General features: G+C 39.6%; 1 protein-coding gene across 1 annotated transcript in view; it reads right to left on the bottom strand.

The window, feature by feature from the left end:
- The window catches only part of LOC141782038 (syntaxin-binding protein 5-like), a 193845-nt gene that overhangs the window by 103119 nt on the left and 76817 nt on the right, over window positions 1–13909 (bottom strand). The window contains exon 5 of the mRNA XM_074658049.1: window positions 4510–4644. Within this exon, the coding sequence (XP_074514150.1) occupies window positions 4510–4644 (135 nt within the window). The remainder of the gene's footprint in view (window positions 1–4509; window positions 4645–13909) is intronic.

Raw genomic sequence — 13909 nt, 5'->3', positions numbered from 1 at the left:
CTTACCGGTTTACAATTTGCCTCTCATTCACACACATATTCATACACCGATGGTGGTGGAGCTGCCATTTAAGGTGCTGGCCTGCCCATTGGGAGCAACTTGTCAATTCATCTGTTAATTACCAGGAAACTAATGTACAATGGGACTGATCAATCATTGTCACTTGAATCAGGCAGATTGCTATACGCATCTCATCTTGGAATTAATTTAGTTACTAGATGAAGGTTTGAATTAATAAATTAAGTGTGTGGTCTTTGCTGTAAGATATAGAGCCCCTTGGCTCCTTTCCAATTAAGTTTAATGTTATATTTCATAAATGTGTAATAGTATTTTATGAGGTGAGGGGAGGCACTCACTGTGGGAAATCGTTTTACTGTAGAATTATGTGGGGTAAAGTATTATTTGTTCATCCAGTAATTACTTATTTACACATCAAAACAATTTTATTTCATGCACTTTAAGACTGAAGAAAGTTCTGATATGTGATGTGCAAAAAAAAGAGGAAATTCGAAACTGTTGACTCTGTGGTGAGAAATCAACAAACCAAATATCCTGTTAAAATCCCATCCACTGTCTCAGCCTCGGAGACTTTAGCGATGATTGGCAGACAGCCCTCCCACACATACACATCGGTGTTATGACTGCTCACTATAGTTTGGGCTGTCACAAGGCAACACGATGGCCTGGTACGAGAGTGACTTGTGACTGACACTGCAGCAGGGGACTTGTCAGGGTAACACCAGAAGAACGGCGCGTAGGTGGGTGAAACCAAGAGAAACAAACGGGCATACAATGCAACTGAGCGCCATTTGTGGACTTTATGGCACTTGAAGTTGTCAATCTGCAGCATATGTCAGCATCACAGTCAACACACGCAACACACAAAAGTGCACGTCAACAAATTAATAAAGGCTTCTGTTGACTGATAAGTAATATTACGCCCAAACGTGAGGCGTTATATAACATTGTGAATGCTTACTGCCAACTGGGAACGTTATCACAATGGAAGGATCAAGGCTGTTGATGCAATCTTTTTCTTCATAGTCACCTTATGACGCACTGTGAAATGTATTCATCTTAACAGCTCATTCATGTGTTTTCTTAAAACTATAGGGAAGTTGATTCATTATCAAGTTTGTTTCATTGTTTTTAATATACATATCATATAAAATACAATGACCATCGTTTAGCCTGACAGGGAAAGTCCAAATAGCTCAGTTTGTTATAGCAACAGCACCAAGTTATGAAGTTCAACACTGAGCAAGGTTCAATCTAACAAGTAACAGCTAGGTCAATCTTGTAACAGGAGAGACTTCAGGGATTATGTCCAAAGTATACTGGAGCCCACGGATGTAAGGCAACAAACTTTATTACAAGACTAACGTCTCAATGCCAAGTGCGTCAGAGTCAGAGTCAAACAGATCAGAGGCTCATATTCTCTTAAAGGTCCCATATCGTGCTCATTTTCAGGTTCATACTTGTATTTTGTGTTTCTACCAGAACATGTTTACATGATGTAATGTTAAAAAAAAAAATATTTTTCTCATATGGTCTGCCTGAATATGCCTGTATTTACCCTCTGTCTGAAACGCTCCATTTTAGTGCATTTCAACAGAATTTCAATGGAATTGCGTTGCCAAGCAACAGCTTGGGTCCATGTTTACTTCCTGTCCGATAATGTCATTCACATACACTGCAACTGGAAATAAACTGGGATACATTCAGACACATATGTACGTTTAAAACTGTGAAATGGTCTAAATATTGTAGAATTGTGACATCACAAAATTACATAAATCCTGACCACTCGTTTCAAATGCACAGTTTCTGAATACAGGTTGTGTGCATTTCTCCATGGATTGAGCGTTTTGATACTTTCACAGTATTTATCTTCTTAGTCCTCTTGGCCCCCTTGGGAGCATAGGGCGTCCACCATGGATCTCCACCTCACTCTCTTCTGTGCAGTGGTCTTTGCTTCTTGCCAGGAGGTCCCGATCTTGTTTAACTCGTCAAGCATAGACCGTCTCCAGTTGTTTTTTGGTCTCCCTGGCTTCCTCTTTCCTTGTGGGTTGTAGTCCAGAGATTGTCTTGTTATGTTTGTTTCTTGTTTTCTGAGTGTATGCCCGATCCATCTCCACTTTCTCCTTTTGATTTCTTTGTTGATTTGCTCCTGGTTTGTTTGTTTCCACAGGTCTGTATTTGTAATTTTTCTGGGCCACCATATCCTCAGTATGTATCAGAGGCAGTTGTTGATGAAAACTTGCAGTTTGTTGGTGATTGTGTTTGTGGTTTTCCAGGTTTCACAGCCATAGAGAAGGACAGATTTTACATTTGAGTTGAAAATTCGGATTTTTGTGTTTTTGGAGAGCTGGGAAGAGAGCCATACAGGTCGGAGTGTTCTGAAGGCATGTCTTGCTTTGCTGATGCGTAGCTCCACATCCTTATCTGCTCCTCCGTCTGTGCTGATGTTGCTTCCCAGGTAGACAAACTCTGCCACATTTTCTAGGGGTTGCTCCTTGATATTTATTCCTTGGTGGGATTTAGTGTTGATCCTCATGACCTTGGTCTTTCCAACATTGATCATGAGGCCTAGCTGTTTGCTGTGTTCATGTAATTTGTTTGTCTTCTGTTGCATTTGTGTGTGTGTTCCTGAGATCAGTGCCAAGTCATCTGCAAAATCGAGGTCTTCCAATTGTGTGAAGGGAGTCCACTGTAACCCCGTCCTTTGGCCATCCACTGACTTTTTCATAGTCCAATCGATGGCAACAAGAAAGAGCAGGGGAGACAGAAGACAGCCTTGTCGTACTCCTGTTTTTATTTGGAGGGTGTCTGATAGCTTTCCATTTGAAATGACTTGGCCCGTGAATCCATTGTACATACATTTAATGAGATTGACCAGTTTTATGGGTATTCCGTAATGTCGGAGCAGCTTCCACAGGATGTTTCTGTCTAGGCTGTCGAAGGCTTTTTCAAAGTCAACAAAGTTGATGAACAGTGATGACTGCCATTCGATGCACTGCTCGACAATTATTCTGAGTGATGCAATGTGATCTGTACAGGAGTTGTTCTTCCGGAAACCTGCTTGTTCCTTCCTGAATATCTTGTCCAGTGGTTCTTGCATTCTTCACAGTATTTATACAGCACTTAAACCTGCTTTATAATATAAAAGACATGAAAATGTCACCTTATAGAATATGGGACCTTTAAAAAGAACCTCCCCTGATTAGGAACTGATTCAGCAGAGGCTGGAAAAATGGGCAGGGGACAATAAGCTGCATGAAGGCAGGGTTCCTAATCATACATCATATAATAATAAAAAGAGAAAAGAAAGTAAAGTAAATATATAACACGCTATTTTTGACATTACATCAGTAACCACATCCATATAATAATATCAAAAATGTACGTAAGAATAATAAATAATTTGTATCAAAACAATATAAATAAGTCCATCCAATATTTAAATATCTTAAATACCACTCCACTAATGAGAAGCTACTGCAGCCTAAAATGGGAGAGCGGGCTACATATAGATTATCAACTGATAAAAAGGACATATACAGGGGGATACGTAACATCTCATCCATAGACACTGATAGCACATCCTGTTAAATCAGTATCGAAAGTATAAAGCCAGAGCAAAGCAATATGGCACTGGCAAAGTATACATTAGACCTTATCTCTGAAGTCTCTCCTGTTACAAGACCGCCTTATTCTGAGAGCACCGGAGATGCCTATCATTCTTTGTGAGACGGTTGAAGAGCGTAAAATCCTCTTTCCATAACAGCAAGGTCAGTTTGTTTACTTAAATGTGGCTGAACAACAATGTATGAATACACATGAGGAATGGGCGCACCTTAACATTACGAGCACAAAATCGATTCGCCAACAACCCAATCATTTTGAATACAAGGCATTTATTTCACTGTGTGTGTGTGTTTAGGCTATTTGAAGTGGAGGAAGGGAGGCAGACATGTTATTTTAGCCGTTATTACAAACTACCATCCACATATTCACCCAAAGCTACAGCTGTAACAATGAAATCCATGTGATTCTCTCATCACTCTCTGATCAATGAAAATTCACAGCTAATTTGGAAAAACTCACCAGTTGTTGAGTTTAAAAATAACACCAACAACTAAACCTAGTCTGACTAGCTGATACATGAATCTGTCGATCAAACATCAAAGGTGACGGCGGGGTAGAGCGGTATTTGTGATGAAACATTTCTCAACACATGTAAAATTTGAACCATGAAATGAGTTTGACAGGAGTTTAGCTTTCAAAGAGATCACTGCTCTTGAGACATCCAAACCTGCTTGTAATACCAATTAAGTTGTTGACAGGTGTTTTCTTCAAATCTTATTTTAGGGAAAACAATGCATTAGGACTGTGTACAATTTACTGATTGCCACCCAATGTTTAGCTACCATCTGACTGCCTGACCCACTGCCATTCACACCACCAGCATCGTCATGATCACATTGAAAATCATCGCGGACTACTTACAGTTCTATGGCCTTGTTCCACATGATGACGTATCCAGACAAAACGAAGGACTCGATGTTGACGATGTGTGTGTTCCCGCGCTCCGTCCCCACGTATAGCCATTTACTCTGAAAGGGAAGGTGGCAAAACGTGATCCTGGAGAACAAGAAACAGAGGAGGAAAGAGACTGAGAGTTAGAATATGAACAGTCACAAACAAAGGGGTCTATGCTTCAGTTTGTTTCTATCATTAGATCAGAGTGTTTCTATGCAGTATGATTAAACAGTGTATTCTTGTACTTTCGAACATATACATATTAATCTACACCGGTTGCAGTCCACTTCAGAAAATTGTGCACAAATCTGCTTTCAGACAAACCAGGTGCATTTAAAGCTGCCAGTGACTAGGATTAGGAAATTTGTTTTTAGTGATGCAAACAGCAGTGTTTTAGTACTCGAGATTGGTCTTGGTCTCGAGACCGATCTCAAGATGTTTTTTGAAGGTCTTGTCTCGGAATCGACTGGTCAAGACCACAACTGCAGGGATATCACTAAATTGCCTGTGCATTGTCTGATTTATTTGCTAACATCATTATTGTGATTGCTTATAGAAAACAGAAAAAAGAAAAAATTCACCTCTGCAATGCCTTTTTATTAGTTAATCAAGACATTGCTCATGATACACTTGCAGTGGGACTCGCCCTGCCTTGGTCTTGGTCCTGACTTGACTTGACTTGATTTGGTCTCAACCCCTCAAAGTCTTGGTCTTGTCTCAGTCTTGATAAACTCTGGTCTTGGTTATGACTTGGTCTCGGTTTAGGTGGTCTTGACTACAAAACTAGTAAACAGTACTTATTTGTGTACTATATGATGCATTCAACTACAAATTGACAGCTATTTTAATTCAAAATAGATTGATTCATTCTAAATTACAAACAAAATGCAACACAGAGGCATTTTATTGGGATGAAATGTTCTTGTTTTGCCTATTTCAAAATGTTCCAGATCAAAGAAATGTCTCAAAGAATCAATTATTGGGCGCAACTCACACCAATCAATGAAACAAGCATGTGCTAGGAGGCAGTTATTCAACAAAACTATTGTTGGACTACAGACAAAGTGATTAAAACTTCATTCAAGCCATTCAAGTCATCTACTGAGCTATGATGACGTTAGCATTAACTTTCAACGAGTACAGTACTCTAAATGGCACAGCTGGCGTTCGATGGTAATAACCGCCCTTCATTGAGTTCATCGAAGTCAGACCGTGACTCATTCACAGAAGTCGTGGCCTGACTCATTGTTAATCAAACACTCAACAGGAAAGTCTAAATGTATTTTCCTCCACAATGCTGTGCTTTACGTATAGATATTCTCGCCTACATTCGCTCCTCCTGCCCTTTATGGTGCCACTCCTGCTTCCCTCTTGTCAGAGAACTTTTGCACTCAGCCTGTAAGCTCCCTCTAAGCCGGTATAAATAGTTATTTTAAGAGCCCTTCACAGCAACTGCCAGAAGAAGAAGCCTGAACTTTTTCTCTGTTCTGTTGCATTACATAGTAGCTTGTAGACGTATGCACTTCAGGCTAAACTGGTCCACCATTTCACACACACTCACTACTCCTCTGTTCAAAGCTTTAAATAGTATAATTATTATTCAGCGTTCATACACATTTTGAGCGATGGATTTTCATGACCTAACAGTCTGTGATTTTGAATGAAAAGTAGGTAAAGTAAGTAATAAATAATTCATTGCACATCAAGTTAAAATTTCATGAACTTCTGCTGACCAAAACAACGATTCAAAGCAACATGCAACTAAACACTGAACTAGAAAATATGTATTCAAGGTTCAATTGAAGAGTTTTATCTGATAACAGAGGAACACGGTTCACTGCAGAGAAAATTAATCACCCAGCATTAGTATACAGTATACCTTAGATGACACTAATGGATGACAGGAAATATAGTTTCATTAAAAGAAACAAAAAGCCGTTTGCAAAACAGCAGCTGGACCCTGGTCAATGAACAATTGGCGTCACAACGCTTCAGGCCAGCGGCGATGCCACGGCTACCGGAGCCCACTGAGACAGTCCATTTAATATGTCAATATCCACTGGATGTGTGAGCAAAGTGGCTCAATCTCTGCTCACATGTGGTTTCGCTATTTTTGGACCAGTCCGGCTTGTGGTTTTGGGCTGTTACTGTCTGAGATGCTTCTTTTTCAAGATCATTTTTCATGTTCCTATCAAAGGCATTTTACAACATTGTACAGATAACGGTAGTGTTACATGAAACAAAAATATCTTCTTGCTCCACTAATATTGCCTCACTGGGTTGTTGATAAGCTATTGCATGGGGACCTCCTTCAATAGAGTAAAATCCAGGGGGTTAAAAAGATGCATTTGATAATAACTGAAGCCCCAAAGCAAGAAAGAGTGACTCATAGCGCAAAATGTGTCTGAAGGACGGGTTAGTTTAACAGCTTGCTGTGCAATTGCTCGCGATTCACTCATTGCATTATATTCATTTGGCAGAACTACTTTTGTCCAAAGTGCAATCAAACCACCCTTTTAAACAAATGGCTAAAAGCATGCTCAGGGCTACAGTGCAAGTGGGTTTTGTCAGTGTTTGTTTGTTTTGAAGTGAGATATAAGTAAGTACTAACAAGGGTTGTTAGTCTGAAAAGGAGTTGTTTTTCGCCTGTGGAGAAAGATGGGAAGTGACTCTGCTGTCCTGACTTCAGTGGGGAACTCATTCCACCACGGTGGAGCCTGGACTGAGATGAGAAAACACATGGTCCTCAGAGTAAGACTCACTACTTCTCAAACGCTTTCAGTTCACATCAGATGTAGTGTTTACATGATAAATCCATAGACTGTATATAAGAAGTGGACGTAGTCACTGTGACGTCACCCATTGGTTTGTGGACTACCATTTTGAAGCCTCGAATCCGGCATTTTTGCCGTCGCCCTTCTGGTTTTTGGTCTTCGCCATCTTGTTTTTTTGCAACCAGAGGTGATACCAGAGGGTGGAGCTAAGTACAACCGAACGCTGAATAAGACATTTTTAGGCGATCAAAATGTTACTTTCTTGAACTGAAAACACACTGAACACAACACAAATACACAACTTAAAGGGTTAAAGTTGTAAGACGAAAACACGGACAACTCCCAGACTGGACAACGCCGTGGTAGAGACCTGTCAATCACAAGGTAGCCACGCCCTAAAGCATCCCCTGCTTTATGGTCTATTTGACTCTAAATGGGACCATAATTTACTAAATGAACATCATGCTGTATTGAAGGAGACTTGAAACTAGCGATTGAGATCATAAACTCATGTTTACAATGTTTACTGAGGTAATAAATCAGGTGAGAAGTAGGCTCATTTTCTCAAAGACTTCTATACAATCAGACTTATTTTTGCAACCAGAGGAGTCGCCCCCTGCTGGCTATTAGAAAGAATGCAAGTTAAAGGCACTTCAGCATTGGCTTCACTTTTCAGACTCGAAGGTTGGCACCTGGATAAATCCATGGCTGCATCTCCTCTGGTCTAAATACACAATATATTTACAACAGTATTTACAAAACTATGGTAGCCTATATAATGTTCATCTGTAATAAATACATAGGTTGATTATGACTATTAGCAAATCAATAAATAACCGTGAAGTCCTGTAAGATATTCATGTGGCATATAACAATAATCACAATGTGATGCAAGGCTGCATAAACCAATGACCGGACTCTGGCATTAGCAACTTGCATCTTCATAATCACCTTAACCAGGGAAGAAATATCAGCACACTCTAAGTCACTACTGTCCATGCTGATTACCTCGCAGAGGGGGGAGGGGTCACTGGGCTCTCGCCCTACAGCTACCCACCCAGCAAGAGGCAGAGATTATTAGATAGAAGACAGATGAGATGGCAGACAATTCAATAAGGATTTTAGGGGCTTGGGGAGATGACAATATTCAAACTGGCAGGGGGGGGCAGAAGTGGTATGTGAGCCACAGAGGATTATACAGTCTTTCTCTTTTACAACACGCCAAATTTACATATTTCTTTGTTTGAGGAAGTGACTCACCTTTGTGGATTATTAGGTCTTATTCTTTAACATAAAAAGCAACAGATGAGATCTCTTCACAAACTTGCTTGTAGGTGCAGTGAACATCTAATCATACTAATCATGTATCACTGTGTAAAAATGTTGATAGCTATTCATCTAAATTGCCGTATTTCATAAAACATCTGCGGTGACCCGGTGAGTCATGATATTTTCCAGTGATCAAAAACTTTTTAAATTGGGTTCTCTTTAGAAAAGCCTCTTAGCACTGTAATTGCCTCCGTTATGAGCTGACCAGTTACATAAAATGTCACAGGAAGGGTCAAATAAAAGACATGGGTTTAAGAGGAAACATAAATGAAGGAAATGATTAGAAGATGACATAAAGGGGAAGGAAGTAGTGATGAATACAGATCCAGAGGGCAAAGTGGAGACAGTCGAAGGCGGGGTTTTGACTCCATACAGACGGACCAGGCTCCATCAATGGGCCTTATAAATATCAATCAAAGAGGACAAGAGGAGACGTGGGTTTAGCTGCAAGCTGACTGCGAGACCAGCTGAGGAGCAAATACCCGTAATGAAATAAAAAGATGTTGAGATTTTATGAATTGGTGACATCATCTAGGGAACTGGCCTCTCCATCTCCTCTGCAGGAGACGTGACACAACTGCTTAAGGGACTCTACAAAGTCTCCAGAAAAGAACAGTCGTGTTGGATAAGTCAAAATCACAGAAGACGACATTAGCTCAAATGCCGCTTTGTGCCGTGCAAACAACTACAACAAGTGTCCGATGTTTCATTGTGGTGTCGTGTGTATTTTGTTTGGACTGAAAGCCTTCAAATTCTTTGTGACAACAGCATGACAGTCAGGGAGGAGATATACTGACAGTTATCACAAAACAATTCTCTACACCGTTTCCAGTGATTAATGCGTTATTCTGGGTGAATTCCAGGGGGTGTCAGGGTGCTAATTGTCACATATTCAGTCTAGAGAAACGGAGCTAAATGGCAAGTCACTGCCCGGCCTCTGACGGATGACTCATGATGCCCTTTTTCCTCCTTTCATCTTAGAGCATGATTCACCGCTCTGCCACTGAGAGCGAGCGGTTCAGCTTCCTACCACATCGCACCACGAGACAGGTAGAAATCTATTGAAACAGGTTTCCAACACTTTTGATGCTAAATATTATTCCTAACCTTTACCTCTGCGCGTATGTGTGGGCATGTGATATGTACAGCTGCTAGGCTATGACTCATATATATGAAACCTCAAGTGGACAGTTTCACAGGGACTAGTATGTGGAGATTTCACATAGGATTAGTAGCAAAAATAATAGGATATACTGTATAATCTGATCAGGAAAAAGTACACCACAAGAAGAACATGAACTTCACTTGGTCAAATATGTCTGGACCGTGTATGGTCTGTGAATTTGTGGGTAAATTGTTATAGAAATAGTCAGTGGTCATGTCTATAATGTTAAATTCAGCGGTACATGTCCACCAGGTCTGGCGAGGACGGGCTGCTCCACTCAACTGGCCGTTCAATCGGTGACGTTGAATGCACCTGATTGGTCCCTGGTTTTCTGCTTGCCGTTTCAAACAAGAAACAACATGGCAGCCTGCTCGTAAACTTTCTGTTATTCCGTCTAAACAATCCACCAAAATCTACTTCTGAAAACATTTTAAGCGAGAAATAGGCGATGCCACTGCTGAATCTTGTTTCATTTTAGAACTAGATTGCCCTGTTTGACAGCTTGGTCCAAGTTTCCTGAGCCGGACATGGCGTGCTGGATGGGCTCATTAAAGGATTGTTCCCCGCCTTTTTCATTTTGAAAGAGCAACGGCCAATGAGGAAACTCCAAACCACGGCTGACCAATTGTGTAACTTCATCACTCAGTCAGTAAGGACGCACCGATACCGATACCGGATCGGATATCAGGCCGATGATGACTCAAATAGCTGGATGAGTATTGGCGACAATGGATCTGATCTATTTAATACAATTTTAGGTTTATATTCTATATACATTAGATACTGGAATTTGAATTCCTGTTTAAGTTTTGACCAATCTGTTGCTGCATTAAAAAGGTTTACACTTGAATTGTCATTCCTGATAATTTTGAAGATTTTTCTACCAAGTTGCTGGTGCATGATTTATTATTCACAGTCACTCAGTCAGTGACAGACTTTTGCATTTGTAGGGCTGGACCATCCAAAAAAGTATACCATAAAAATAACATAAATTAATAAAATAGCCAAAATAACAAAATGATAGACTGTAAATGTCTGTGAGCGTATGTTATTAAGGTGTGTAAATGACTACACTGGGTTCAGTCCTGGTTTCTAAAAACACTGACCTAATTTACTCTCTCTACTCTTCTCATCTCATCCTGCAGCCAACAAGAGTGGCTGTAGCTTCAAATTGAGGACATGCTTTGAAATGATTAATAAAACAAGTTTAGCTAACTAATATTATAAACTAGGGCTGTCAACGCTAATGCAATAATAATGCGTTAACACAAATTTGTTTTAACGCCACTAATTTCTTCAACGCACTGACGCAAATTGGGATTTTTAGGTTGTAGTGGGCTCAGTTTTAAAGCTAGAGTGAAGATACTGGCATCATATGAAACAAGAAAACCTAAGGAATCCATTGGTACCAACCATGTCATACTAGCGTGTCGCAAAGGAGGCTAAATAACGCTACGAACTTACATTAACTTTTGACGAGGAAAAACTATCATGGCCATTTTCAAAGGGGTCCCTTGACCTCTGACCTCAAGATATGTCAATGAATGGGTTCTCTGGGTACACACGAGTCTCCCCTTTACAGACATGCTCACTTTATGATAATCACATGCAGTTTGGGGCAAGTCATAGTCAAGTCAACACACTGACAGCTTCGACATGTTATGATTTGAGCATATTTTTTTATGCTAAATACAGTACCTGTGAGGGTTTCTGGACAATATTTGTCATTGTTTTGTGTTGTTAATTGATTTCAAATAATAAATATATGCATACTTTTGCATAAAGCAAGCATTTTTGCCCACTCCCATGTTGATAAGAGTATTCAATTTTATATTTTATATCATATCATTAAAGACTTGACAAATCTTCCTTTAAGATACATTTCGAACAAATACAATTTTGATTAATTTGCGATTAAATATTTTAATTGATTGACAGCCCTATTATAAACATGTTTTATTTGAAGGTGATGTTTTATAAAAAACAATTCTGGGAAGCACTTTTAACTTTAATTTTAAAAAGCAATACAAATAAGTTATTATTATTAATAACATTATTATAATTGCTTGTGCCGCCTTCTCTCTCCTTGACAGCATAGCTGACATCAATGATTTGATGATGTCTCATCAATGGTCTCATCAACAGTAGAGTCAACAGTCGCTGTCTGAAAGTACCTTTAGGGTTTTAAACTACAAGATTCCTCAGTTTAAAAGTCATTAGAATTTGAATGAGGTTTGACATACATTCCTGTCTATAGTTCTCACACACACTAATGACTTAAACCTTGAGACAGAGACACCAAGTTCTTTACCTAACAACAGTACAACAGACAAACGTCTCTATCCCATTATCCTTCAAGGCTCTGTTGCATTATGAAAGTGCAGCTGGTCGAGTTTTATGTTCATTGTGCTTTTTTATAGCAGGACTCAGATTATTCTGTCCTGGCTAGAAAGCTGTTTGCTCTCCTGTGATGGAAAGTTTCAGTAGAGAGAAATCATGCCCTGTGACTCAGCCAGTTCTTCACTTGTAATAGCAATCATTACATTTACTCATCAAAAGCAACACTTGAATTAACACTATAACCCTGTATTTTTATGAACAAAAACAAAAAAGAAAACTTTAAAAGGAAAATAAAATAAAAATAAAATCAGAAGGCGTTGCGTGCCGACGTAGCGGCTCGGTGCTCTCAGTCATACAGCAGTGTTTCTGATTGCTGCCGGTCAGTGAATGTTACCGGACATAAATTCGCTGTATGCCTACAATGAGAATTAAATGTCTTACTCTTACTTACTGTGCTTCACTTGCATTTTAAATGCACATTATATTCCATCACATTCAGTGGGAATGCAGTCATATTCATTAAATGTCCTTCAACTTCTAGTTAGAATGAATAGACTGTTTTTCTTGCAGAAAGACAGAAAATAAAAACAGAAAATATCTCAATCTCTTATCTGTTTTATAAGTTCAACTTAAAAATGAAGCACTTAAACATGTTCACAACGTATATGAAGAGGAATATAGGAATAAATGGGACTTATTAGCGTAAATTTAATGGAATCATTCATTTCATATCGTTTTTTGTGTTTTGCTGTGAATTCATCTTTTCAAATGTACTCCGGTGTGTATGAAGGTTTCTTCACTCGATTTCTGTCAGCATGTCAGAGCTGTCTCACACTCTGGGTAAAAGAGTGTCAGGACGGCTTTTCTTTGAAAAGAAACTGGCTTTAAATCTAATTCAAAATAATCTTCCATTGTTTAACATATCACATCTTTGAATACTGCTAATACTATTCTCCATTAGTGTTTCACTTTGTGTGTAATCTCTTGTCTGCTCTTATTAAACATACGGAGGTGAACAATGTCACATTATCTCTCTTGTGAATTTTAACACATAACATGCAGCCAAATGAAGGTTATGTATTATAAGTCTTAGTTCTTGCAAGCAGACAAAGCCTTCACTACAGGGATACTGTATATAGGCTTAACACTATTGCACTATTGTGCCCTGAAACTTACACATTCAGTTGTTGAACTCGCTGAACACCCAGCCAAAGGGCCTTGATATTATAAACTACGTCCGCTTAAGTTGAGCATGTGATGGTTTGACAAAGAAGCAAGTTGGAGCGCTTTAGTGAGAACAAGGGAAGGTACAATGCAAATGTTTTTTATCTGTTTACACAGACGTTGCAGACTTGAACACTGACAACCACTGCCATGACACAGTAGTGCTCCCTAAAAAACACACAAATAGCTTCCTATTTTGCCCTGCGGACAGAAAGAGTGGACCGAGCATGTGTGCTCCTGGTAGTTAAACAACTGCAGTGGCCACCTCCAGATTGAACAACCTGTTTCTGAGAATGCTCAGGCAGGACATTTGAGAATATTGCACCATTTGGGACAATCAAAGGCGTTGTTTTTATCAACCGTGTCACTTCTGTGTACGGCCAGACGCCCCAATGGTTTTCCAAAGGGAGAAAGAGCCAAGCAATCAGTATCTAGAGGCCATTGTTTGCCATTGAAGTGAAATGGTGGAGAGCAGAGATTGAGGGGTCTCTGCTGGGAAAAAGCAAAGAGCCAAGATGTTGCTTAACACCACAGG

This window comes from Sebastes fasciatus, chromosome 14 (genome assembly GCF_043250625.1).
Source record: "Sebastes fasciatus isolate fSebFas1 chromosome 14, fSebFas1.pri, whole genome shotgun sequence".
Lineage (NCBI taxonomy): Eukaryota > Metazoa > Chordata > Actinopteri > Perciformes > Sebastidae > Sebastes > Sebastes fasciatus.
Note: the sequence above shows the minus strand (reverse complement) of the source record. Positions and strands in the feature narration are given on the sequence as shown.